We start from the raw sequence: 25773 nt of genomic DNA, 5'->3' as shown, positions 1-25773 counted from the left end.
CTTTTCCAGGGGCTGCTCTGCACTTTCCCCCTTCTAGTCAGAAGGGCGCAGAGCAGATTCTCCCTCCAGCCCTGCTCTGGACGGGCTGCCATCCACCCGGGCCGGGGGCGAGCAGGGGCCGGAGGGAGCCCAGGAAGGGGCGCCTGGGCTCACATTTCCCCTATTCTGCCAACAGCTGTCTCCCATTAACGGTGCCTGTTAGGTGGCTGATAACTCACCTGTCTAGCTGTTTCCCATTAAGGATGTGGGTTAGGTGGCTAGTAACTCACCTGTCTTTGTAATATGACTCTTCCTAAAGTAGGACATGGAAGAAATTCATTAAAAAATTGTACTGGAAAAAAATTAAAAAGGCAATACACCAGGAGGTACTTTAGGAGACTCATGTGTCCCATCTTTAGATGCCCTCAGAGGTCCCGGTCCTGATGCGGTGACGGAGGGAAGCCCTCCAGATGGCGCAGGACCGAGGTCTGCCCCTGTGTACTCATCTCTGGGCGGATCTCCAGGGTTGGGGGGCTTGGGTGTGTGCCTGCTGTGTGCAGAGGGTGTATACGAGCTCTAGCTCTGAGGTTCCTCTTCCGTGGGCGGGAAGGTCCCATGTTCCTCCCTAGCTTTGGTTCACTCCCCACAGCAGTCCTCCCACTGACTTCCTTCTTTTTTCACCCGCAGGAGCCCAGATACCCTCTGGAGATGCTGCGGCTGCTGTTGCCCCTGCTGTGGGCAGGTGAGTGCCCGAGGGGAGAAGGTGGGGGTGGCATGGGGGCTGCAGCTGACCCCCGCTTCCCACAGGATCCCTGGCGGAGGATGAGGGCCACCAGGTGACAGTGCAGAGGTCCGTGACAGTGCAGGAGGGCCTGTGCGTCTTTGTTCCCTGTACTGTCATCTATCGTCGTTACTACTGGACCGACTCTACCCCGGCTCATGGCTACTGGTTCCGGGAAGGGGCCAATGAATTCCAGGACCCTCCAGTGGCCACAAACAACCCCGACCGTACAGCGCAGTACAAAGCGCAGGGCCGATTCCACCTCGCCGGGGAGCCCCGGGCCTACAACTGCTCCCTGGACATCAGAGATGCACAGAGAAGAGACACGGGGACATACTTCTTTAGAGTGGAGAGGGGATATTATGAGGCGTACAGTTACAAACAGAACCAGCTCTCTGTTCATGTGACGGGTGAGCAATGGGGTCAAGGAGAGGGCACATGGATGGGTCCTGAGGGCTCCTGGGCGGGGAAGGGACCCATTTCATCTCATCCCGGATAAAACCCAGGGGGACCCATGGGGAGAGGACACTGGGGCTGCCGAGAGGTAGAGGCTGCTATTAGGGGCACGCTCGGGGACCCCATCTCCAGGACCCGGGTCTGTCTCTCTTTTCTTCAGCTCTGTCTCAGACTCCTGACATCTACTTCCAGGGGTTCCTAGAATCTGGGAACCCCAAGAACATTACCTGTACAGTGCCATGGGCCTGTGAGAGGGGGACACCCCCCAAATTCTACTGGATTGGGGTCAACATCACCTCCCTGGATTCCAGGACTTTCGACTCCTCAGTGGTCACCCTCACACCAGGGCCCCAGGACCACGGCACCAATCTCACCTGTAGAGTGACTTTCCCAGGAGCTGGCGTGAGCACAGAGAGAACCATCCAGCTCAATGTGTGTGAGTGCTCAGCCAGGCCTACAGGTCCCTGTGGGCACAGTGTCAGGGAGGGGGCAGGATGCCTGGTGACTGTTCTGGGAGGCATGGCTAAAGTGAAGATGGGGAAGACACCGAGACCCAGCACCTTGCTCATGACCAGCCCATCCTACTGCAGGTGGCCAATTATGTATTTCTCTTCCAGATGGCCCGCAGAACCTTACCATTCATGTCTTCAGGGGAAACAGCACAGGTGGGAGAGGCCCTGGAGTCTCAACACCCCCCTTCAGGATGCCACAATTTGAGCCCCAAAATGATCTCTCCATACCCCAAATGTGACCCCATTCCTTCCCTGCTCAGAAGTCACCCTGGCTCCCTCAGCCCTTGGGGGAGAGGCTGAGAGCATCACCTGTGTATGAGCCTCCGATGGTCAGACCTACGTGTGCCAACATCTCTGCACGATGCCACACATCAAGGACCACTTCCCCAGGATTAGATTTAACCAACTATTCCCCAAATGTCCATCCCCCTGTTCTGGGATCAGCAGGTTGCCTCTCCTTCCCCCACCTCACCCCATGGACATTCACCCCTACTGGCCATTACTTGCAATGCTTGCCTCAGAGACACTATTTTCCATTCTTTTGTCTGTGGGTGAACATATAAGGGAAGGGCCTCTCAGCCCTGCCCTTCTGGCTTTTTCTGTCTCCTTAGTCCCAGAGGACCTGGACAATGCCACCTCCCTGAGAGTCCAGGTGGGCCAGTCCCTGCGCATTGTCTGTAAAACGGATGGCAAGCCCCCTGCCAAGCTGAGCTGGTCCCGAGGGAGCCTGGCCCTGAGCCCCTCCAAGCCCTTGGATCCGGGGGTCCTAGAGCTGCCCCAGGTGGTTTTGTCAGATGGAGGGGAATTCACCTGCCGAGCTCAGCACCCATGGATCTCCTACCACATCTCCCTGAACCTGGTTGTGCAGGGTGAGTATTAGCAAGACCTGCATTGTGAGGTGGGGCTGTAAGCAGGACTAAGGAGTGGACTTAAAGGAATGCACTTCTGCACCTTCCCCCCTCTCCTCCCAGGCATCTCTGGGTCCTGTCCCCAGATCTGTGGGGAGCAGTAGGGTGCCTGGTTCCTGGTCTTCACCTTCTCAGGGCGGGAACCCTCACGGGGCTGGTTTTCTCCTCACCTATGGCCTCACCTGGATCTACTACACCAGGGGAGGAGGCCTTCTCAGAGTGTCCTGGAATTTGGGGACATCTTGATGGCTTCACACTTCTTGTCCACTCTAGAGCAAACTCTTCAAAGCACTGCTCTCTCACTTGTTTATTCCACTGCTTCAGAGACCTCCATGGCGACCAGGCTGCAAGGAGTGACTGAGTCCCTTCCTCGAGGTGGTGCTGTGGTCTGGATACCAGAGCCCTATCAGGAGGATGAGGGCCCATCTAACCACTGTGTCCCAATACCCACTCTGCACAGCTTTGTGGAGCAAGGAGGTGCAGTACCACTCATCCCCACACCCCACTCAGAAATAATTCTTTACCTTGGGTTCCCAGGACTCTTATTGACAGTTCTACCTTACTGGTTGGGAGGACAAGTGAGGAAAACATGGAGTGTTTTGTTAGGAATTTGAATCATACTCCATGTAATATTTGCTTTGGCGCGCTTACCTTAATGTGGTTTTGATCTCTTTTAGTTTTTTATCTTTTCTTCTTTTATTATGGTAATATTTCTTTTACATCCTTGAGTATATAGAACATATTTGTAAGAGTTCTTTTAATGTCTTTGTCTGCTAAGTCCATCATCTCTGCCATGTCTGAGCATGATTTAGTGAATGGTTTTTCTCTTAATGAAGTGTTGCATGTTCATACTTCTTTATATGTCTAGTAATTTTTCACTGTGTGGTGGACATTGTCAGTTTTATGTGGCTAACAGCCTGTTTTTGTTGGATTCTTTTAAAGAATATTGGTCCTCCTCCTCGAAGGCAGTGAAGCGACTTGCATGTTAGGCCAATATTTTTAAGGCTTTAATTGTTAATCTCTCTCCTATGGTAGATCTAATGTTGCCTTTATTCTAGGGCATTCACTTGAATGACATGGTTCTTTTCAATATTTGACTGATACCATGTATTCAAGGAGGCATCTTCACTCTATCTGGTGGCACTATGTACAGGACCAAGCGCTTTATGGTGTCTGGGAATTTTTTACCTAATAGCTCTCTGGTAACTGTTGTCTCCTTAGACATTGTTCTTATTTGGCCTCAGGGGGTTTCAGGTAAAGGATCTAAGAGGTCATTTGATATGAGTTGTACAAACTCTCCTCATTCCTTCTCCATGACCAGGGTATCAAATGGATGCATTCTGATTTTGTTTGCATCTGTAATAATGGGAAATTGTGACATTTATTTTATTTTGCTAACCAAAATGCTGCAATGAATATTGTATCTAATTTCACAAATGTGTGTGTTGTGTGCATGTGCACATATGCACACCTTTGGCATAACTTCCTAAAGTTACAAAACTGAGTTCATGTGTTCTTTCTATTTTTCTATTTATAAAATTTTATTTTTAATGTTTTTCTTGCATTAAAATCTTTTAAGATATACTTCCTTTGCAACTTTCAAATATGCAATACAGTATTGTTAAGGACAGTCACCATTCTGTACATTATATCCCTAAGAATTATTTATTTTATTAACTGGAAGTTTTCACACATTCACCGAACCCCATCTGCTGCCTCCTGCAAACACCACTCTGTTCTCTGTCTGTGAATCTGTTTCTTTTGTTGTTATTAAGATTCCACATATAAGTGAGATCAAATGGTATTTGTCTGTCTCTGTCTGACGTATTTTAAGCATAATGGCCTCGTGGGCTATTCATGTTGTCATAAATGGGAAAGTTCCATTTTTTATGGCTTTGTATGTATACCACATCATTCTTACACATTGATCTATCGGTGGACACCCAGGTTTATTCTGTATCTTGACGACTGCAAGTAGTGCTGCAATGAATGTGGGGGTTGAAATACTTTTCAAGTTAGTGATTTTGTTTTTTTCATATAAATACCAGGAAGTGCAATTGCTGGATCATATGATAGTTTCTTATGCAATTTTTTGAGGAACCTCCATGCTGTTCCCCAACAGTGGCTGCACTAATCTACATTCCCACCTACAGTGCACAAGGGTTACCTTTCCTCCATATTCTCTATTTCCCAAAAATATGCAAATTTGTTTCGCATCGAGGGTGGACATTTTCATCCAGACCAGCGATGGGTGAAAGTGTCAGTGTTCCCCCAGCCTCACCAGACTAGGGGTAAATAAAACGTTTAGGGCTTTCACGCTATCATTAGCGTTTCTCTTGTTCTGAACGGTGTTGCGCATGACTTTCTGTGATGAAGAGCACTTTGTGTATCTTTCGTTCTGTGAACCGTCTGTCGATATTCTTTGCTGAGCCTTCTACTTCGTGTCCTTGAGACTTTCCTAATCGCTCTTGGAACCAATGTTCAAGTTAGAGGAAGTAGCTCTTTTTCAGGAACATGAGCTGAGACGAGTTTCTTCAGTACGCCACACACTTTTCTTTGTGGTCAGGGAATTTTTACAGTGCTTAGGGATCTTTTTATATCTGCAGTCACATTGATCAATCTTTTAGGACTCAGGACAGAGGTGGTGCTGGTGGCCATCGGGGAAGCAGCTGTGAAGACCCTGTTCCTCCTCCTCTGCCTCACTGTCCTCATGTGAGCTCGGCCCCGGGGGAAAGGGACACGTGGGGAGGGCAGGACCATGAGGCTGAGTCCCAGAACCAGTAATGGGGTTTGAATGAGTCAGCGAATGGAGCACCCAGGAAGCTGATGGGTGGCGGGTGAGGATTCCACATGGGCCATCGTCATTAGTGCACCACCTGGCAAGTGTCCAGGATGAGAGGCACCTGTTGTACTCAAGGTGGTCTGTGAGGCCAGACCAGCCCTCTCCCGCCTCAGTCTCCCTTTTAGCTCCTTACAGGGAACAAGGTCTGCTGCTCCTGCACCCCAATCTCATCAGCCTTAAAGACACTGGTCTCTTTTCTCAGAGTGAGGTCCTGCAAGAGGAAGGGGGTCAGGACCACAGAAAACATGGCGGATGCAAACGTTGTCCCTGGTTGGCCCCTCAGGTGGGTGACGCAGGTTTCTACCAGCCTACGCCCCATGGACACTTTCCCCAGTATGTTCCCCCAGGTTGCTCCACTCAGCACTGCTAAAGCCGAGCTGGCACCTTCTTCCCAAATCCATTTCTTCACAGTGATGACACGATGGTCCCCTTCTCTAAGGCCAGGAGTGGGGTGTGGTTCTCCACTTCGTGCTCCCTCTCTTCTCCCCAATCCAGCAATTCCCTAAGTCTTGTCCATCCTCGCACCTAATCAGAGCTCATCTGATTTCTGTCCCCTCCCCATTTGACCCTGGTCATTCCTGTGGTGTCATCTCTCCCCTGGCTGTCCGAACACATCAACCTCCTGACTCCATCTCTGTGCTCGACCCAGTCCTCCAGGTGGTGGTTCCCAAGACATATGGTGCACTTCTAGCAAAGTATGAACACTGATGGTTCTTCTCCGTGGCCAGAGAAGAGTGCAAACACCACAGGCTGGGTTTGAGGGCTCTGCGTGGTCTCTCCCCTCTCCACCAGATTCTACCATGTCTCTGAATCTCACACCATCTCCACACCAAGCCCAGCCACAGCCTATATGGTTCTGAGATGTCGCATGTGCAGTTTTTCCGGCTGAATATCATTCCCTCCCCATCCCTACATCTCTAAGTCTTAATCTTCCCTCATTGTGTGTGTGTGTCATTGGATAGCTCTGAGCATAGTGACATTCGGGCATCTATCTATAGACTCATTTAGCAAGTGTTATTGAACACCTATCATGGGCCAGCATTGCTGTAGAAGCAGAGGTACATCACTGAACACAACTTAAAAACACCTACCATCTGAAAGACTTGAAAAGACGCTTCTGCAAAGAATGTATACAAATGACCAAGAAGCACATAAACAAAATGGTCAACAACTTTAGTCCTTGGAGAAATGCACTCAAAACAACGATGAAATACTACTTCACAATCATTGGGACGTACGTGTGCTATATGTTTTACAAAACAGTAAATAACAAGCATTGGTGAAGATTTGGACAAATTGGAACCTTGTACATAGCTGGTGGAAGTGAAAATTGGTGCAGCCTCCTGGAAAGCCCTTTGGCTTTTCCTGCTAAAGTTGAACCTAGAATTACCATATGACCCAGCACTTTCACTCCTGGGTATATATTAAAGGAATTGGACCCACAGACTCAAAAACAGGTAATTGCACTCCACGGGTCATAGCAGTGTTAGTCAAAGTAGCACTGGAACCAACCTTAGTGTCCATCCACGGAAGAATGGATGAACCAAAGGAGGTGAACACATACAATGGAACATGCTTCAGCCTTAAAAAGCAATGAATGAAATTCTGACATCTGCTCCAACGTGGATGAAACCTTGAAAACAATACACTAAATGCAAGAAACCAGACACAGAAGGACAAATATTGTATGATTCTGCTTATGTGAACTAAGACTAGGCAAATTCATCGAGACTGGAAGTGGCATGGTGGTGGCTTGGAGTCAGGGGATGGGGAATGGGAGTTACTGTGTAACTGTGTAGAGTTTCTGTCTGGGATGGCGACAAGTTCTGCAAATAGACAGTGGTGATGGTTGCACAACATTATGAATGTAACTAGTGCCAATGAATTGTACCCCATAAAATGTTAAAAATGGAAAGTTTCATTTTACAGATATTTTACCACAATAAAACAAAGGACTTGAGAAGCTCTTAGGTCTTGAAAATGCTGTCATTACGGCTGGCCAGCATGGCTCAGGGGTTGAGCATCAACCTATGATCCAGAAGATTGAGGTTCGACTCTGGGTCAGGGCACAGGCCCGGGTTGCAGGCTCGATCCCCAGCAGGGGGTGTGCAGGAAGCAGCCGATCAATGACTCTCATCATTGATGTTTCTCTCTCTCTCCCTCTCCCTTCCTCTCTCTGAAATCGATAAAAATATATATATATTTAAAAACAAAAAGGATGGTGCCCTTATTAAAGAGACCCCACGGAGATCTCCTGCCCCCTCCACCATGCGAGGACACAGTGAGGAGACAGTTGCTACGAGCCAGGAAGCGGGCTCTCACAGACACGAACCCGCGGGCCTCTTCATCTTGGACTTCTACCCTCCAGGACCGTGAGAAATGAGTGTTTGCTCTTGAAGCCACCCAGCCTGTGGTGTTCTGTGACAGCAACCCGAAGGCACTCAGACACCACAGGGATGTGTGTTTTTTTAAGGTGACATCACATGGTGAGTGCGTCTGGGTGGATGTGGTTTCAGAATGATGCTGTGAGAGTGGGGGGCAATATTGAAGTGTTTTAAATTTGGAGGAGGGTGGGTCTGTAGGGGGCCAAGTGGGGTGGTGGTGGTGACAGTGTTTGCACTGATAGGCTCCCCCTGGGCAGAGACTCAGCTCTATGGAGGTGCCATGAAAGGGACACAGTCATCGTTTGTAGGTGCAAATGAGAACGAATGCAGTATTTTTGGAAGAACAATATTTGCAAACGTGTCCAGGTCCTGGGAAAGCAGTCCCTGCGGAGCTGTACCTCACCAGTACTGTGATGGCCCAGGCCCTGGTGCCTGGGGCTCCACAGGGTCAGTCTGTGCTGGTGGAATGGAGCGCCCCCTGCTGGCAGCACAGGACGTTAAGGAAGGAACTGGGACAGGAAGACGCGCCTTCATCTGGAGTAGGTGCATGGTGTCCCCACATGACTAAGGTGGCAGCTCCAGGTGACACGGGGGCCGCAATGTAGTGCTTCAAAAGGAAACAGGTGATGAGCACATCACATGCTGCTGAGGGGCATCTGCTTCAACAAATTGTGGGTTTTGGTCGTTTGAGGTCTTTGGTGATTTTTACAGGATGAATTTGAGTGATGTGGGGATGGAGCAAGGTTGGACGAAGCTGGGCAGGGTGGATGGTCAATAAAGAAGGATTGATAACTGAAGAAAGTTCCCTGTGAAGGGAAGAAAAGAGAACCCTCAGTGTTGCTGGGAAAGGGGAGGAGACGATGATGGTCTCGGGACCAGCTCCAGGAACTTCTTGGTAGCTGCCTCTGGAAGGGTAAGGGTCAGTCCACAGCCGAGGTCACTGACGGGAGCTCAGACCCCACTCTTTTTCCACCTCTCCCTGCCAATGTGGCTGTGGACATAGAGCTGCCAAGCTGTCCTGCCTGGCACTGGAGTCCTCCTCAGCCCCACACCTGAGGGATCAGCTCTGAGCTTCAAAGGGCCATCTAACCCCAAGAATGGTCTACACTCTGAGGTGGGTTCTGAGGCCCCAGGTCAGCCTGGAGGAGCTGGGGGGATGTGGATTGGCATCTTTCAGCCCTGACGAGGCTGAGGGTCTTCTGTCCCTTCTCCAGCTGAAGGGGCAGCATCCAAGAGTGGTGTGGAGAAACCACCTAAGGACCACGAGGTTGCCATTTTCCTGCTTCCCACCCCAGTGAGTGCCACAGAGGCATGGGAATGCTCAAAGGCAGAGGTGGGCCTGGGTCTAAGCTGAGGGTTGGGGACTCAGCTCTCAGCTCCTCCAGAGCGTTCTCCCAGCAGGACCAGGCACCCTTCCCTCCCTCTCACTCCTCCCTGTAGAGTTGCCTCTTCTGTGAGCTCCCCTAGGAGGAGGGAGCCTGGTTCTCCCCCAGTAAGCCCAGGTTGGGCAGTGAGGACCTAGGGATCACAGTGAACAGGAAAGAGGAGGGTGGATGCTATGAACTGAATTATGTCCCACGTCTAACTCGTATGCTGAAGTCTTAACCCCCAGTAATTAGGAATGGGACCATATTTGGAGATAGGTGCTTTCAGAAAGCAATTCAGTTAAAATAAGGTCATAGGGTGGGCCTAAGGTTAAGAGCACCAGTGTCCTTATAAGAGTAAATTGGGATACAGACACACAGAGGGCCAACCATATGAGGACACAGGGAGATGACAGCTGTCTACACACCAAGGAGAGAGGCCTCAGAAGAAACCAACCATGGTGACACCTTGACTTTGCACTTCTACCCCCCACAACTGGGAAGATATGAATTCCTGTTGTTTAAGCCACCCAGTCAGTGGAGTTATGACAGCCAGTGCAAGGTAATACAGTGGATATGAGAGCAGGACAGGAGCAGCTGGATGTCACCTGCTCTAGGACACCTGTCCTGACTTCACTTGGAAGAAGGGACCCCTCTTTCCCCAGGCCCATCAAGAACATTCCTGCCAGCAGGGGGGTGGGTAGTGAGACATTTATGAGCACTTTAGTACTTTGCTGTTTCTAAGGATCTCCGTTTACCAAGCTGGGTCTCTTGAGGTCAGTCACTGTACTTCATTTACGTGCAGGTCTCCCATTTGCACCATGGCACCTGCCACACATGAGGTCCAAGGACATGGGGTTGAGTGGTCAAGCACAGTGACTCTACACAAACAAGACAGAGTCATTTTAGAAGAAGAGCTATAATGGGGTTTTTATCTCACTTCACGCCTCCCATGCCCTTTACATCCCCTGCAACTCTCAACCTCAGCTTCACCTCTGGGTGCAGGTGTTCTTATTACAACAGGTGTTACAAGTATGTGTCACCCAATTGTATGACAGAAGAAGAGGAGATGGGCAATGGACTCAGGTCTTAGGTGTGGGTGCTCCTGGGGGACCAGGGTCAGTGAACCTCCCATGGATGATTATGGGTGGCCCTGAGACCAGCCTACAGTTGCCAGATTTAGCAAATAAAAATAGAAGACGCTTGGTTAAATTCAAATTTCAGATGTAAAAAACATATGTTAGTATAAGTGTGTCCCGTGCAATATTTTACCAAAAAAAAAAAAAGATTCCTTGTTTATCTGAACGTGAAATTTACTGGGCACCCTGCATCTATGCGGCAAGAAGAGCCCTGTTCCCACCCCCACACACTCACCCTCCACTGCACTCTGCTCCATCACTGGGGCCCCTGTAAGAAGGGCTCACTGTGAGCTTTCACTTCTGCTTCCCCAATGACCCAGGGCCCAGCAGGGGAGCCCCCACCTTCCACCTACGCCAGCCAGGCCCCAGGACTGGACACATGCCCCCCACTGCCTCCTGCAGAGGTGACTTGGGAAGGACCAGCTCAGAGAGCCCAACACCAGGCAGGCACCCCCAGGAAAGACAAAGAGTCCAGGTGGGGGAAGTGAGGTGGGGAGTGGGGAGAAAGGGAGATCCCGTTGGTCTCAGACGAGAATCTCATGTCATGCATCAGTCCCCCACAGCCAGCTTCCGCCTGCCCGCCCCTGGCTTCCTCTTCTGTCCCTTCCCAGTGTCAGTCACAGCTTCAGGGGAATGAACTTGTCTCAGGGCAGGTCCCAGTGTCTCCTGGGCAGCGATGCTCCTGATGCTGCTCTGGGCCCTGCTGTGGGGCGGTGAGTGGGCCGAGGGCTGGGTGGGCCAGGATCAGGGCCACAAGAAGGCGCAGACACTGGTTCCAGGTTACTGGCTTAAGGTGGAGAAGACGGTGACAGCGCAGCGAGGCCTGTGTGTGCTCGTGCCCTGCTCTTTCTCCTATCCTCAGAAAGGCTACACTGAGAGCACCCCAGTTCATGGCTACTGGTTCGCACATCCAGCGAATACGGACAGTGCTTCTCCAGTGGCCACAAACAACCAGTTTCGGGAGGTGGCATCATGGACCCAGGGCCGATTCCAGCTGGTGGGCAGTCTCCGGGATCGCAGCTGCTCCTTGCTGATCACAGATGTGCAGGAGGGAGACAGAAGATCGTATTTCTTTCGGTTCGAGAGAGGCAATTCTGTGAAATTTAATTTTTTGGAATATCAGTTCTATCTGAATGTGACAGGTATGGAACTGGCTGGAATGGGGTGGGACCTCCCCCTGCCACCCGCTGTCTCTCATGCTGGGATGGATGTGGGGGAAGCACCCCCTAAAGTACCCCATCTGGGGCTACAATCGTGCCCTCTCTCATCCCAGCCCTGACACAGAAGCCAGCTGTCTACGTCCCAGAGTTGCTGGATCCTGGGCGCCAGGTGACAGCCATATGTGTGTTTGACTTTTACTGGGAACAATGTGAAGCCCCTACTTTCTCCTGGACGGGGGCTGCCCTCTCCTCCCAAGAAATCAATGTGACAACAGCCCATGTCTCAGTGCTCACCCTCACCCCGAGACAGCAGGACCATGACACCACCCTCACCTGTCGAGTGGACTTCCCCAGGAGGGGTGTGGGCATCGAGAACAGTGTCCTGCTTAATGTGGCCTGTGAGTTGGGTGGGGGACTTCAGGGTGGCCAACAGGAGAGGTGGGTGGAGAGGTGGAGATGTGGCTGGTGATGGGTGGCTTGGGGGGGGGGGTTCCCAAGGAGAGGAAGGTGTAGAATCTCAGGATAGGAGAATAGGAGGGGGAATGATGCCATCTGGCCCTCCATCCAAAAGCTTGTCTTTGTCATTCCTTGTCACTTGACTTCCCCGAGGTTAGTCACACTCTGTGTTCCCAGAGTGGGTTCTCTCTGGCTGTGGGATACCAAAGCTTCCTCCCCAATGCCAGCTCACAATCTCATTGCAGACGCCCCCAAAGTCCCAGTCATCAGCATTTCCAGCGACAAGGAATCAGGTACTGGGGGCCTGCGGGGTGGGACAGGGCTGGGCTGGTCCTCTCTGGGGATGAAAAGCTGTCAGGAGTGTGGGGAAAACAGTGTTCCTCCCTCCCCCTTTTTCTCTCCCCCCCTCTCCGCAGTCCTGGAGCTCCAGGGAGACAGCCCATCTTGGCAAGCCCAGAAAGGCCAATTCCTGAGGTTGCTCTGTGCTGCTGACAGCAGGCCCCCTGCCACCCTGATCTGGGCCCTGGAGGACAGAGCCCTTTCTCAGTCCCACCCCTCCGGCTCCGGAGGCCTGGAGCTGGTACTGCCTGGGGTGCAGCCTGGGGACGCAGGGCGCTACTCCTGCAGAGCGGAGAACAGGCTGGGCTTCCAGAGCCGCACCCTGAAGCTCTCGGTCAACTGTGAGTGTGACAAGCGGGGCCTGGTTTCCAGGAGGCAAGAGGGTGAGGGGGCAGGGACTGCGGACACGGTCCCAGAGTTCTAGGAACCCAGGCCTATGGGACTAATGATTCTGGTTTCAATTCTAATGCAGGTATTTCTCTCCCCACCACCAAGCAATTCTCTGACACCAGCTGGGTGTCCTACAGTTGAACTCAATTCTGACACTAAGTGCCCGGAAATACAGATCCCACAGGTTAAGGGCTCAGTCCCACAAGACTGCCCACTTCAGACGCCCATAGCAAGTGCAGGTTGTCACCTGTGCTTCTGCCCATAGGGTAGAGGCTACAGGTGGAGTCCCATGACCCCTCCTCAGGTTCGACTAACTTGCTAGATAGAGCAGCTCCCAGAGCTCAGAGAGACGTATCACTTACTAGATTACCAGTTAGTCATGAAAGGATCTGACTCAGGAACAGTCAGATGGAAGGGATGGGTAAGGCCAGGTATGGGGAAGGGCTTGGAGCTTCCATGCCCTCTCCAGGTGCCACTCTCCCCAAATCTCCAGATGTTCACCAACCCTGAAGATGCCCTCTCAACGCCCTCTTTTCGGGTTCTTATGGAGGCTTCATTACATAGGCATGATTTCCTAAGTCCTTGGCCATTGGTGACTGAACTCAATCTCCAGTCCCTGCACCCTTTGGGAAGTCGGGGAGTGGGACTGAAAATCCCAACCCTCCAACCCTCCAATTCCCTGATGGTTTCCTTGGCAACCAGCCCCCATCTGTAGGTGCTTTCCGAAAGTCACCTCATTAACCTAAACTCAGGTGTAGTGGCAAAGGGTTTGTTATGAATATCAAGGCTCCTTTATCACTCTCATCACTTAGAAACCCCAAGGCTTTCAGGGGCTCTGTGTCAGGAAAGGGGACCCAGACCACATATATATCTATATGCATATATGTGTATCTATATCTATATATCATCTGTATCTGTATATCTCTATGTATCTATGTCGTCTATCTCTGTATCTCTATGTCTATCTTTCTCTCTATCTGTACCTATACATATATATACTATAAATCACTGTATCACAGGAACCAGCCCCTCTTACCTACCTACTTCCTTGAGTAGTTTGTGTCAGTGGGTGATATAATCCTCCCCCCACGCCTGCCACTGTCCTTTGTCCCCAGGGACCCTTTGCCCAGAGTGAGGCCCCTGGCCTGTCTGGAGCTGGTGCTGTGTCTCTTTTTCAGATGCCCCTGAGAACCTGACAGTGACGGTGTCTGGAGCAAATGGGACAGGTAGGAAAGGGGGGCAGAGGCGCCTGGGCCTCTCTGCCTGACTGGGGCCTGGGCGTCTGGAATGTGCCCATGGGCGAGGGTCCCGGTGCCCTCAACTACGTGTACTCCCTGCCTCTTCCCTCTCCTAGTCCTGGAAAACCTCAGGAATGGCGCGATCCTCCCCGTCCTGGAGGGCCAAAGCCTGCGTCTGCTCTGTGTCACCCACAGCAACCCCCCAGCCTTGCTGAGCTGGGCCCGGGGGCGACAGCTTTGGAGCCCTTCCCATCCCTCAGGCTCTGGGGTCCTTGAGCTGCCTCGGATACAATTGGAGCATGAAGGAGAATACATCTGCAACGCTCAGAACCTGCTGGGCTCCCTCAGCGTCTCCCTGAACCTCTCTGTGCACTGTGAGTGGAGGGACGGGGGCACCTGCGGGCAGGACGCCTGGGTCCTGGCAGGGCAGAGGCGCCGCTGACCCTTCTCCTCTCTCCCCACAGACCCCCCGCGGCTGCTGGGACCCTCCTGCTCCTGGGAGGACCAGGGTCTGACCTGCAGCTGCTCCTCCCGAGCCCAGCCGGCCCCCTCCCTGCGCTGGCGGCTGGGGGAGGAGCCGCTGGGGGGGAACCGCAGCGCGGCCTCCTACTCGGTCACCTCGGCGGGGCCCTGGACCAACAGCTCCCTGAGCCTCAGCGGGGGGCTCAGCGCCGGCCTCAGGCTCAGCTGCGAGGCCAGGAGTGTCCACGGGGCCCAGAGCGCCGCTGTGCTGCTGCGGCCAGGTCGGGGGCCTGCTGGATGCCCGCGGAGGCCTGGCCTGAGCGGGGCAAGGGCGGGGTCCTGCGGTCGGAGCTGGAGCTGGAGTGGGAGGGCCCCCTGCCCCTGCGGCTGGGGCTTAGCGGGGGAACGTGCCCAGCCCGGGCGGGGCTGCAGCGGGGTTTCAGAGAACCAGGCCTTGAGGGGTTGCGGGCGAGGCGCCGGGAACGGGCGCTGGAAGCCCGGGCGCCCGGTCCATGGAGAGGCTCAGGGGCGCTGACTGGTTCCAGGTGCGGGGAAGACAGGGCTCACCTCGAAAGGATTCTCTGCCGGAGCACTTCTGGGCGCTGGCGTCGCCGCCCTGGTCCTCTGCCTCGTCCTGTTCGCGTGAGTGAGGGGCAGGGGCGAGGGGCCGGGCGGGGAGGCGCCGGGGCGCACACCCACGCGGTCCTTCCCTCAGCGTGAAGGCTCTGCGGGAGGCTCGGACGCACGCGGAGGCTGGGGCCCAGGCAGAGGCTCAGGCTGGGACAGAGACCGGGAGGGCCAGGGTCACCCGGAGGAGCACCATCCTGGATTACGTGAACGTGGTCCCCGCCGCGCGTGGCCTGGTGAGTGGCCTGGATGCGCGCGCTCTGTCCCTTTCTCGCCCTGTCCCCGCCCTTCGCCTGAGGGACCTCACGGTTGTTGGATTCAAATCCTGACCCTGGCACTTACCGTCTGCGAGACCTTGGCCAGAATCGCGGCGGGCTCCCTCTGAATTGGTTGGGGGAGTAAAAGGCACGCCCTTGCTCGGGATGCAGCAGCTAGGCCGGATCACCACCACCAAGGACGTTATTAATTATAATTAATGATGGAACCGTTATTGGCATCGCGGAGAGGCAGTGTGTCCCGGTGGCTAACAGCAGGGCTGCCTGGGTTCAGGCCCGCGTTCATCGCTGTGTGTCCTTGGGCAAGTCGCTTAACTTCTCTGGGCCTTTTCTTGAACTTTAAAATGAGGGAAAGAGTGGTACCTACCAGCTAGGATCATTCCAGATGTTTGGTAGGGTCCTATTGTACCTGTTAAACATGTAGAATAGTACCTGGCACTTAGAAAATGTAGGGCAAATGCCGGATATTTTCAGGAGAAAACATCTATACGCGGATGACCCGGAAATTCACATCTCTCAGACTCACCCCTGAACCCTACACTCTCATCCAACTGTCAGGGCAGCAGCTCCAAACTCAGCCTGTCCAAAGGCAAACTTATGAGTGACTACACCACTTCCATGTCTCCTCCATCACAGCAAAGAGCACGTTTCCCGAGCTGCTTGAGCCCAAAGCCTCAGTCCCCTGTCACGCGTCTCCTCTCTATCACCTCCCAGTCCATCCACTGGCGAATCCCCTCCAAGACACGTTCAAACCACTTCTCCTCCTGCTTCCCTCCTGGGCACCACCGCCACCTTCTGTGGGTCCTCTCTGCTCCCCACACCCCCAATCCATTTCTCTGTACATTGTATCCATTTAAAACCTGAACAGGGCCATCAACCCCCTCGAATACAATCAGAAGGAAGGAACAAATGAGTGACACTTGCTACCGGTTAAACAGAGCTTAGGGACCAATCTCCAATGGTCACACGTACATGCTTCCATGTATAGAACAGTCTTGAAATGACCAACTTGTAGAGCTGGAGAACAGATTAGTACCTGTGGGGGGTTAGGGCCAGGCCTCGGTGGGGTTAGAGCCGTTCTGTATCTTGATGATGGTTACAGGACTCGGCCTGTGTGAGTCTGCCGGGGTGGCCACAGCAAAGAGCCACAGACCCAGTCAGTGGCTTACTCAACAGCCATCTGTTTATTGTTTCTGTCCCAAGATGGGAGGTGAGCTCAGTGAGAAGGGAGACTTTATTTTACTTCCCGACGTAACCCCGGTTCCTCCATCAGTGCCTGCCGCACGGCACATGCCTGAGTGTTGGCTGAATCACGAGTGATGGTCGTTTTCCCCTTAGGCTGGGAATCGAAAGGCCAAACCCAGCAGCCCTTCCCGGGCCCCTCCAGCAGGTGCTAACTCCCCAGAACTCAAGTCGCCCCCTCCAGCCCCAGGGCCCAGGAACAGCCAAGAGGAGATTCACTATGCTGCTCTCAGCTTCCCACGCCTCCAGCCGCAGGAGACCCAGCAGCCCAACGACACCAGCTCGGAATATGCAATAATCAGGTTCCACTGAAGGTCCGCTGGGCTGTGGGTCGGGATCCAGGCTGGGGAGAAGGGCAGAGTCACTGAGCAAATGCAGAAAAGAGGGAAAAGCCTCTCTCTCTCCTCTTTTTACTCCTCCAAGGGTGGGTCATCCCATCCCAGACCTGGCATTCGCAACCGCTGGACGCCTCTCTCCAGAGCCACCTTCTCTGGGTCCATCATTCTGAGAACAGGGATAAACTTTTTGTTTCACAAACCCGGGCACCGCCCTAGCTGATGACTCAGCCTCACTTTTCCCCAAGGTGGGAGAACCTTTAAAAATGGTTCAGCAGTCGCCTCTCTGAAGTGCAGCACAGGAAATATAGTCAGTAGTATTGTAATAGCTATGGATGGGGCCGGGGTGGACTAGACTGATCGGGGGGATCACTTCATAAAGTATGTAAATGTCTGGTCACTATGTTGTACACCCCAAACAAATATAATATTGTATGCCAACTGTAATTGAAAAATAAATTTTAAAAAGGAGGCTATTTCATTGGAACGATGGACATCTTTATAAAATCCAGTCAATATTTTACATGGTCTTTCACTTACCGTGTCCTTTAAATATTTTTCTCTCTATAATGCTTTATAATCTTTTGTGTAGAAGACATACATATTTTCATTAGATTTCTCTCAAGGTATTTAATATTTTTTGGTTCTATTAAAAACGGCATATTTGGGAGATGAGGGCTGGGTGGAGGGGGCAAAGGTGGGGGAAGTGGGGACATCTGTAATAGTGTCAACAATAAAAAGAAAGGGAAAAGGGCATATTTCTTTCTCTGTCATTTTTTGGTTGCTTCTGATCTATGTAGAAATACATTGAATTTTGCATGTTAACCTTATATCTATCAACCTTGAGAAGTTTGCCTATTTTAAACTTCATCTGAAAATTATTTGGGGTTTTTCTATGCAAAAAACTTCTATCAGCTGATAATAAACATTTCCTCTTTTTCTCCAGAGGGAAATATAAATAAATAAATATTTAAAAGATGCTGAAGAGCAGGGCAAGATTTAGAACAGAAGGCAGACAATTTCAAAAGGCGACAACCTAGACGGAGAGGACGAAGCTGTGAATGGAGAGGTTAACGTTGTCTAAGCTGAAGCAGGGCTGTGTGGCAGATGCGCTGAAGTAATGATGTCCCGAGCGAGGGAATAAGAGAGGAAGTCCAGAGATTATACCCACTTGAGCTAAACCCTCTCAAATTCCAGAGCTATTTATTTGTGAAGATGTTTACAACACTGACTTACATGGAGCACTTACCCCAGGCACTGCTGTTTAACGCTTATATCACCCCACCTAATACTCATAGTAAGTTAAGGATGTCTTTGGCCAAAGACCACCTTGCCAAGCCCTAATTAACTAGGAGCCTTGATTTGGTAGTTACTGGGTAATTGAGGATATGGCGACGAGGCCTTTTCTGACATGTTGTGCTTCCCCATGTGCCAGCGCCTCTGGGTACTGAATAAAATGAAAAACTGGCCCTGGCCAGGTGGCTCAGCTGGTTGGAGCGCCGTCTGCTACACCAACAGGTTGCAGGTTCAATTCCCCATCAGGGCACACACCTGGGTTGCGGGTTCAATCTCTGGTAGGGTCCAGATGGGAGGCAATCAATCGATGTTTGTCTCTCACATCGATGTTTCTCTCTCTCTCTCTCTAAAAATCAATAAAAACATATCCTTGGGTGAGAATTAAAAAACAAATTTAAAACTGAATGAGCTGCCAGGACTGAAGTTGGCCCTCAGAAGCCAGGACACACACAGTAATGGAATTACAGACTTGTGGATGGGGTCACCCAGTGCACCCACTTCCTTTCATAGATGGGCCCAAGGTCACACTGCAAAATAGCAGAATTGAGAACCAAACTCAGACAGGTCCTAAAATAGATGAGCACTGCAGGTCCTGAGCTCTTTCTCATAAACTCAGAGCGGGGAGGACGCTGGAGGAGCTTCTGCTTCCCTCCCTCGATACCCACATCCTTCCAGGAGAGCAAGCCCTCCGCCTTTGTCTGACCTGGGAAATTGCAAGATTGTAAGTCTTTGTCGCTAGGGCAACAGGTTGACCAGGGGTCAGTAAATTTGCAGTGTGTGTGCTAAGGTCCTGACTTATGCAATAATGACTTGGGACTTGGAGGGAAGGAGGGGTGTCACCCAATTCTCGCAGTGTTGTGTAGATGAGAAAGACAAAAACAAACAAAAAACACCACCAGGCCCGGACTCAGAGGACCTAGCCTGGGCTTTCTGCATTGCCAGATACTCTGCATAACCAATTAATCAGAGACTATCAGCTCCAGGAAGTGTAAGTATAGAACAGTTCCATATTTCTGATCACTGACTCAGTTGTGTTCTGTTAAACTTTTTTTTTTTTTTTAGCCCCTAACAGCGTTTCTGACATTCTGTAACTTTCCAGTCAGTTCTAATGACTAAAATCAGCCTAATCTTATATCTTCACCTCAAACTTGGTTTAAACCCCATCATCTCCCCCTCCATCCAGCACAGGCTTAGGCTGGGACCTGACTCCTTGGAGGAGACAGGGAGAACAGTTGTCCCTGACACCTTTTCTTCATTCCCACTTCAAGTCCTAGTTTCCCCAAGTACTGGGGCTCAGAGGAAGGGCAGGTATGGGGCCAAGTGACTCTTGACCAAACTGGCCACAGCTATGGCCTCTTGTTGGCTGAAACTGGTCCCTCTGGCTAACTCAGGCTAGCCCTCTGTGTGGCAGGTGTCCAAAGACAGGCTTTCTCATGGAGCAAACAGTGTGAGACGGGCCTGGTCAGACTTTCTCAACTCCTCTGTTTCTTGACATGAAAGTGCACCCTCCTCCCACACTGTAAGGGCTAAAACCCTCCTGTGTGTTCCTCTTTTACTCTCACACTGCTATCATATTTCATGTCACTTGTGACCTCAGATGTGTGGTTTTTCCACACATCAAGAGCTTCTCTAACACCAGCTGGGTGTCCTATGATTGACCTCAATTCTGACACTATCTACCTCAAGATAGCATCAGAACCCACAGGTGAAGGGTTCAGTCCTACAAGACTGCCCCTCTCCCAACTTCAGACGCCAGTCACAAGTCCGTTTGTCCTTTGTGTTCTGACTGATTCGCAATAGATTGGGAGGTTCCCATGACCCCCTCCTTGGGTTTGATAATTTGATAATGGCTCACAGAATTCAGGGAAACCCTTACTTACACTTGCTGGTTTATTATAAAGAGATGTTTTAGGGGAACAGCCAGATGGAAGAGACACCTAGGGCAAGGTGTGAGGAAGGGGTGAAGAACTTCCATGCGATCATCAGATGTATCCCCCTCTCAGCACCTTCACCTGTTCACCAATCCAGAAGCTCTATAAGCCCCGTAGTTTGGGATTTTTAGGGAGGCTTCATCATGCAGGCAGGATGGACCATTAACTCCATTTCCAGCCTCTGTCACTTTCCCAGAGGGGAGAAAAGCCCAGGTTTCTAATCATTGCTTGGTCTTTTTGGTGACCAGCCCCCATCCAGGAGCCCACCAAGAATCACCTCATTAGAACAAAATACATTCCTATCACTCAGGAAATTATAAGGGTTTCAGGAGCTCTGTGCCAAGAACCTGGTGTGTGTGTGTGTGTGTCTATATATATACATATATACTATATTTTCTATTATTTTACACACATCTTCTCCAATTCCATCACTAGCACACGTCACTTGGCCTCCTGCTGCCTTCTTGGGTGAGATGCCCTCCTGGGTGCCCCCTCCACTCCCACACCCTAACCATGCTGGACTGTGGGGTGCGGGCTGCACCTCCTCTGCCCCCACTTCAGACACAGCCGCGAGCTCAGAGACCCCAGACCACCAACACTTCTGACCGACTGGCTACAAATTCAGGGGTTCCCACCACCTCCCTGGGTTCAGTCATTCGCTACAATGACTCACAGGACTCAGGAAAGCGCTGTACGTGACTCCAGCTTTATTATCAAGGGTAAAAATCAGGACGAGCTGACAGATCAGGCGCGTAGAGGGAGGTCAGGGAGGGTCCCAAACGCACAGCTCTGCGTCGCGACGCTCGGTCTTCCCGGCACGCAGGTGCGTCACCAGCCGGGAAGCTCGCCCTGCCCCCCGCCCCCGCCGAGGCTTGGGGGCGTTTTTATCGGGTTTCCCGGAAGTGGGGGGAAGGGGCCTTAAGGGACCCCGGGGCCCTGTGGGCTGGGGAGGCCCTGAGCCGAATCTTGCGTCTCTGGCTGTCCGAAGCCTGCGGGCAGCGCTGAAAGGAAGGGCTGGTTCTAAGGCGGGGGAGGGGCAGTGGGGCTCCCTGGGCGGGACTCCCCTCAGCCTGGGGCCCCGTCCTCTCCAAGCTCCCCTCGGGTCTCTAGGCCTCGGCTGGATGTCACCGGGCGCGGCCGAGGAGACCCTCCCGGAGCGCGGGCACCTGCCACCAAGAGAAGCCAAAAGCAAAAGCACGAAAAAGGTGCACAAAGAGAACAGCCAATCAGAGGGTGAGAAAGAAGCTCGGGCTCAGACACGTAGCCAATCAAAGAGCGAGGGAGGAAGGGAGGGGACTTGGACGCAACTCAAGCTCATCCTCCAATCAGAGCAGAGGATGAGGTCTCGCGCTGCCTCTCAAAACAAGAAGTGGGCGGAGGCTAAAGAGGTGCCCAGCGAATCGGAAGCTCTACTTCCCCAGGCCCAGGAATTGATTGGCCACTTTTCAGAACTGGTCTGTCAATTTTGAAAGCCGGGCGAAAGGCCCTTCTTTAGATCCCGCCCCCTCCCTCCGAGCGTGGGCGGGGAGCCCTAAAGGGCCGGGTCCGCGGCCCGGGAGGAATCGGACCGTAATCGCGGCCGTAGCGGGAACCTAACAACGGAGCCGGGAGCAACCCCCTTATGCCCGGTGTGAGCAGTAAGCGCTGTCTCGCAAAACAACAAAACGTTGACTCATATAAGTGGACCCACGCAGTACAGATCCGTGCTGTTCAAGGGGCACCCGTACCTCTCAAATTCATGCCCATCTTCCCATGCCCACCACCTTGGTGTCACTGCCACCCCCCGCCTGGGCCAGAGCAGCTTCCTCCCGGGGCTTCCATGCGCCCACTCTTGCTTTCCGCTACAACCCAATCTCCAAAGCGAAGGCACAGTGCTCTTCTTAAGCCACAGCTCAAATTATGTCACACCTCTACTTTCAAACGTTCAAAGTCATCTGAATGTTCTAGAAGTTAAAAAAAAAAAAATGTCTAAAGTCTTTACTGTAGCCTACAAGGTCCTTTGCAGTCTGGCTTCTACTTGTGTCTCCATTGAAAGCACAGACTCTGCAGCCAGGCTGCCCCAGGTTCGAGTCCCTGCTGTGCGGCTTACTGGCCCCATGACCTTAGGCAACTTTCTCAAACTCCCTGAGGCACAGTTTGGTCCTCTCTGAAATGAGAATCTAATGAGTTGGAATTATTAATTGAGGTCGATCTCTGTTTTATAAAATAGCTACTGGTATTCCTCCAAACTGTCAAGATTGGGGGGGGGGGGGGGGGGGAGACGTTGCCACAGAGCAGAGAATACAAAGGAGATGTGATGACCAAATGAGATCCTGCATTGGATTCTGGAACGGGAGGGGTGAAGGGCAGTAGTTTAAAAATTAGTTAACACGTTGGTTTGTAACTTGTGACAAATGCTACACAAAACGTAAGAAGCTCACATTAGGGAAGCTAGGTGAGGAGTGTATGGGAATCCTCTGTATTATTTTTGTAACTTTTCTGTAAATATAAAAATACTCCAAAATCAACAATTAATTAAAAAAAAAAAAATAGACCTATCCCTCTCCTCCTATCCCTCATTCCTGCCCAGCCCCTCAAACACTATGCTTATTCCACCCTCAAACCTTCGCATTTTCTGTTCCCTCCACTGGGAACGCTCAAGCCCCAGGTCCCCTGGTACCTTCCCTAACCGCCTTGACTAGAATAACTGCCCCGCTGCACCTCTGCATCCCCTCACCCCGACTTCACACCGTCACAGTACTTACAGGAAATGTATTGATTGTGTCTGGTCCGTCTCTCACAACACATGTGGGAGTAGGGGTCGCGTCTATTTTATCCCGGGCTACAGCCCCAGGGTCCAGCCTAGCATAGAGCAGGGCACTGAGCGCGTATTTCTTAAATGAATGGGTAGAAGAATGACTCTTGGTCCTCAATAAAATACCACCAAGACTGCCAGCAATAATGCTAAGTCACCCTCATTTGTTGAGGTTTATTATAGTTGCAATTCTGTGTTGACTTTACACACGTGGTGTCCTTTAAACTTCCCCAGAACCCGGAAGGTAGTATAGCCCCATTTCTCAGATGGGGAAAGCAAGGCAGCGGTTAGGAGGATTTAAGGTCGCAAAGCAAGTCAGAGACAGAGCCTAGAATGGAATCCAGCCCCTAAAACTCTCAGCCCACGCACTAACCCCTCCGCCTTGGGGAGGGTCCAGACCTCGAGGTTTCCCTCTCTAAATGTCCCTTTAGCCCTAAAGAGCACCATCAGGGCCCCGGAAAGCGGGAGTTCAGGTGCAGAAAGAGGAGGGGGTGGGGGTCCCGACTCCCGCGTCCTGAGCCGCCTGCGCTGGAAGAACTACCTCCCCCGCCCCGCCCGGCTCTGCTTTCCCGCAGCGTCTCACGCCCTCAGGCCCCGCCCCGCGCCTGCCAGGCCCCGCCCACTGCCTTCCCAGACCCCCCCCCCCCCCCCCCCCCCCCCGCCTCCCGGGGCCCCGCAGAGATGCAGTGGAAGGTGCTAGAAGAGACTCGGGGGACCCTCGCGAGGATGGCGCAGCAGAAGGAAGGGTCAGGGCCGGAAGGGTGAGAGCCTCCAGACAGGGACCCAGAGAGCCGAGGGGACACAAGAAAAGCAGAGAATGGTGAACAGGCCCAGGGGGAGTAGCAGAGAGAAAAAGGCTCAGCTACCGCCACGTGGAAGCAGAATCCTAAAGGATCTTGGCGGCGGAGTTGAGCAGGGTGCTTAGCACTAGGGGGAGCGCTAGAAACAGATATTAGTGGAACAGAGAAACTTCAAGAACGGAGCAGGAGAATGGAAAATGCCAGGAACCGTAGGACTGGGGGGGGGGGGGGGGATAATAATAGTTGCCTACATTTCTTGAACACTTCCCAGACCCTGCCCTTTAACAGGCACCTTTGGTATCACCAAAAGCCATCTTTTGGTAGGAAAAATTGAAGTGCAGAGTGGGAAAGTGCTTTGGCCTGAGACACAGGACGAGCAAGCAGGGCAGCCTGGAATTGGAACTGAGTTCTTGCTGATGCTAAGTTCTGGCCCAGCTGCCCGTCTCTCTGCAGAGAGACATGGGGAGAAACAGAAAAGGGGGTGGGAAGAGAGGGGGTTGGGGGCAGGGGGTGAGGGGCTCCTGGGTGGATGCAGAAGTCAGGATGGAGAGGTGGACCCCAGGAGAAGCACAGAAGCAGCCTGGCTGCCCTGGGAAAGGTATGTGGATGGTGAGACCCGCTGACCTGTCTTCTTGCCATTCCAGGAACAGCCTGTCCCCACCATCACCTGGGACTGAGCCATGGCCCCCTGCGCCTTTCTCAGCCCTGCCATCTTCTCTCCTGGGCACCCCAGATCCAGCACACCTGGGGCTCCCCGAGAGCGTGGCCTCTGTCACCGTCCCCATCCGTCTGGATGCCCTCTCCTACCTCCTGCACAGCGCCTTGCTGGGGGCCTATAGCCTTCAGCAGTCCCTACCCTCCTGCACCTGCCACCCCCAGGCTTGTGACACCCAGCCGCACACCGCCAAGAGGCCATGCAGGGGACGTGGGGACTGGGGCGTCCCTCGAAGGTCTAGCTGGGGCCGGGGCCAGCAGCGATGGGGACGTGGAAGGTCTGAGGAGCCAAAGAAGGTCTGGGCAGGGGTCTCTGGGGCTGGCCCCAAGACCCCACCCACGACGCCATCCTCACCACCAACACCAACTACTCAGGGTGGGAAGAAGGAAGCCCGAGGTCCGGAGCCAACCCTGGCCACGCCACCTGCCACTGAGGACTGGGACACTGAGTACTAGGACCTTGAGAGCCCAGAACCACAGAATCCAGAGAGGGCCACTCGGAGCCTAGAGATGACCCCAGCCCTGCCAGAGATACCTCATCCCTCTTCCCCCAAACCGTGGCCTCAGCAGCGGGGGTGGGAGTCCCCTGGCGAAACCTGGACCTGACTTGGGTTCCCAAGCCAGAAAAGGCCCTGGACCTCATACCCAGTGCCTCTCCCCATCCAGACACTTTCCCCAACTATAGCGACAACCCTCAGCTCATTCTCAACCCAGGGCTCCTCCAACCCAACTCTGACGCCGTTCTCAATCCCAAAGCCATTCCCCTGCCTCTGCCACCCCACCCCGTCCCCACTCTCGGCACCACATTCCTGGGCTCCCTCCCTCGCATCTCTGTCCCATCTCCACGGAGTCCACGCTCCCAGCTTCTTTATCCTGGTCCCCACCTACTTCAGGCCAACCCAGCCCTCATCCTTGACTTCATCTAAAGCCAGCCCCAATCGCAGCCCCACCTCGGCCTCAGCCTCCTTCCTGTCCCTGCCCCAACTGTGACGAGCCCTGTGACCCCACCACAAGCGTCCCCTAGGCCCAGGATACCCAGACACCACCCTGCCTCCCGCCCTTGGGGGTGGGGGCCCTGGCTGAACAATAAATGGACGTGTCCCTATGCCTCGTGTCCGTGTGTGCTTACCAGCTGAGGCTGACCCAGCGGGCGCTGTGAGCGTGGCCTGTGGGAGGGTGGGAGGGTGGCTGGGAGGGTCACAGGGAGGCCAGCGGGGCCTGGGGCACAGGAGGGAGGCCTGGATCCCTGCTTCAGCGAATTCCATTCGGGGCCCCTGCCACCGTTGCACTTCTGCCTTCTGGAAGCTGCTGGGCTGTGGGGCCATTGTGTGGGGAGGCTTAAGGGATTT

The 25773-nt window shown here is 52.8% G+C and overlaps 3 protein-coding genes across 3 annotated transcripts; all 3 read left to right on the top strand.

Moving 5' to 3' along the window:
- The first annotated feature begins 687 nt into the window (after positions 1-687).
- On the top strand, positions 688-10319 carry LOC107531764 (sialic acid-binding Ig-like lectin 13). Its single transcript, XM_016205916.2, is given in 11 exon segments — positions 688-721; positions 787-1170; positions 1377-1652; positions 1834-1881; positions 2340-2597; positions 2700-2767; positions 2769-2844; positions 2961-3113; positions 5264-5348; positions 5681-5761; positions 10232-10319. Coding segments are annotated over 11 exon segments (1551 nt in total).
- A 720-nt stretch (positions 10320-11039) lies between these two features.
- SIGLEC10 (sialic acid binding Ig like lectin 10) lies at positions 11040-17025 on the top strand. The gene is made up of 10 exons (XM_016205917.2): positions 11040-11507; positions 11639-11923; positions 12227-12274; positions 12398-12661; positions 13889-13936; positions 14065-14322; positions 14413-14691; positions 14956-15052; positions 15126-15273; positions 16651-17025. Exons 1-10 carry the CDS (start codon positions 11042-11044, stop codon positions 16864-16866), a joined length of 2109 nt encoding a protein of 702 aa, XP_016061403.2. The 5' UTR covers positions 11040-11041; the 3' UTR covers positions 16867-17025.
- A 6573-nt stretch (positions 17026-23598) lies between these two features.
- C18H19orf84 (chromosome 18 C19orf84 homolog) lies at positions 23599-25237 on the top strand. The gene is made up of 2 exons (XM_016205965.2): positions 23599-23671; positions 24355-25237. The coding sequence occupies exons 1-2, from the start codon at positions 23637-23639 to the stop codon at positions 24878-24880; spliced, it is 561 nt and encodes a 186-aa protein (XP_016061451.2). The 5' UTR covers positions 23599-23636; the 3' UTR covers positions 24881-25237.
- Positions 25238-25773: the final 536 nt, after the last annotated feature.

The sequence above is a fragment of the Miniopterus natalensis genome, chromosome 18 (assembly GCF_054644295.1).
Source record: "Miniopterus natalensis isolate mMinNat1 chromosome 18, mMinNat1.hap1, whole genome shotgun sequence".
Classification (NCBI taxonomy): domain Eukaryota; kingdom Metazoa; phylum Chordata; class Mammalia; order Chiroptera; family Miniopteridae; genus Miniopterus; species Miniopterus natalensis.
This window is presented reverse-complemented; position numbering and strand designations above follow the sequence as displayed.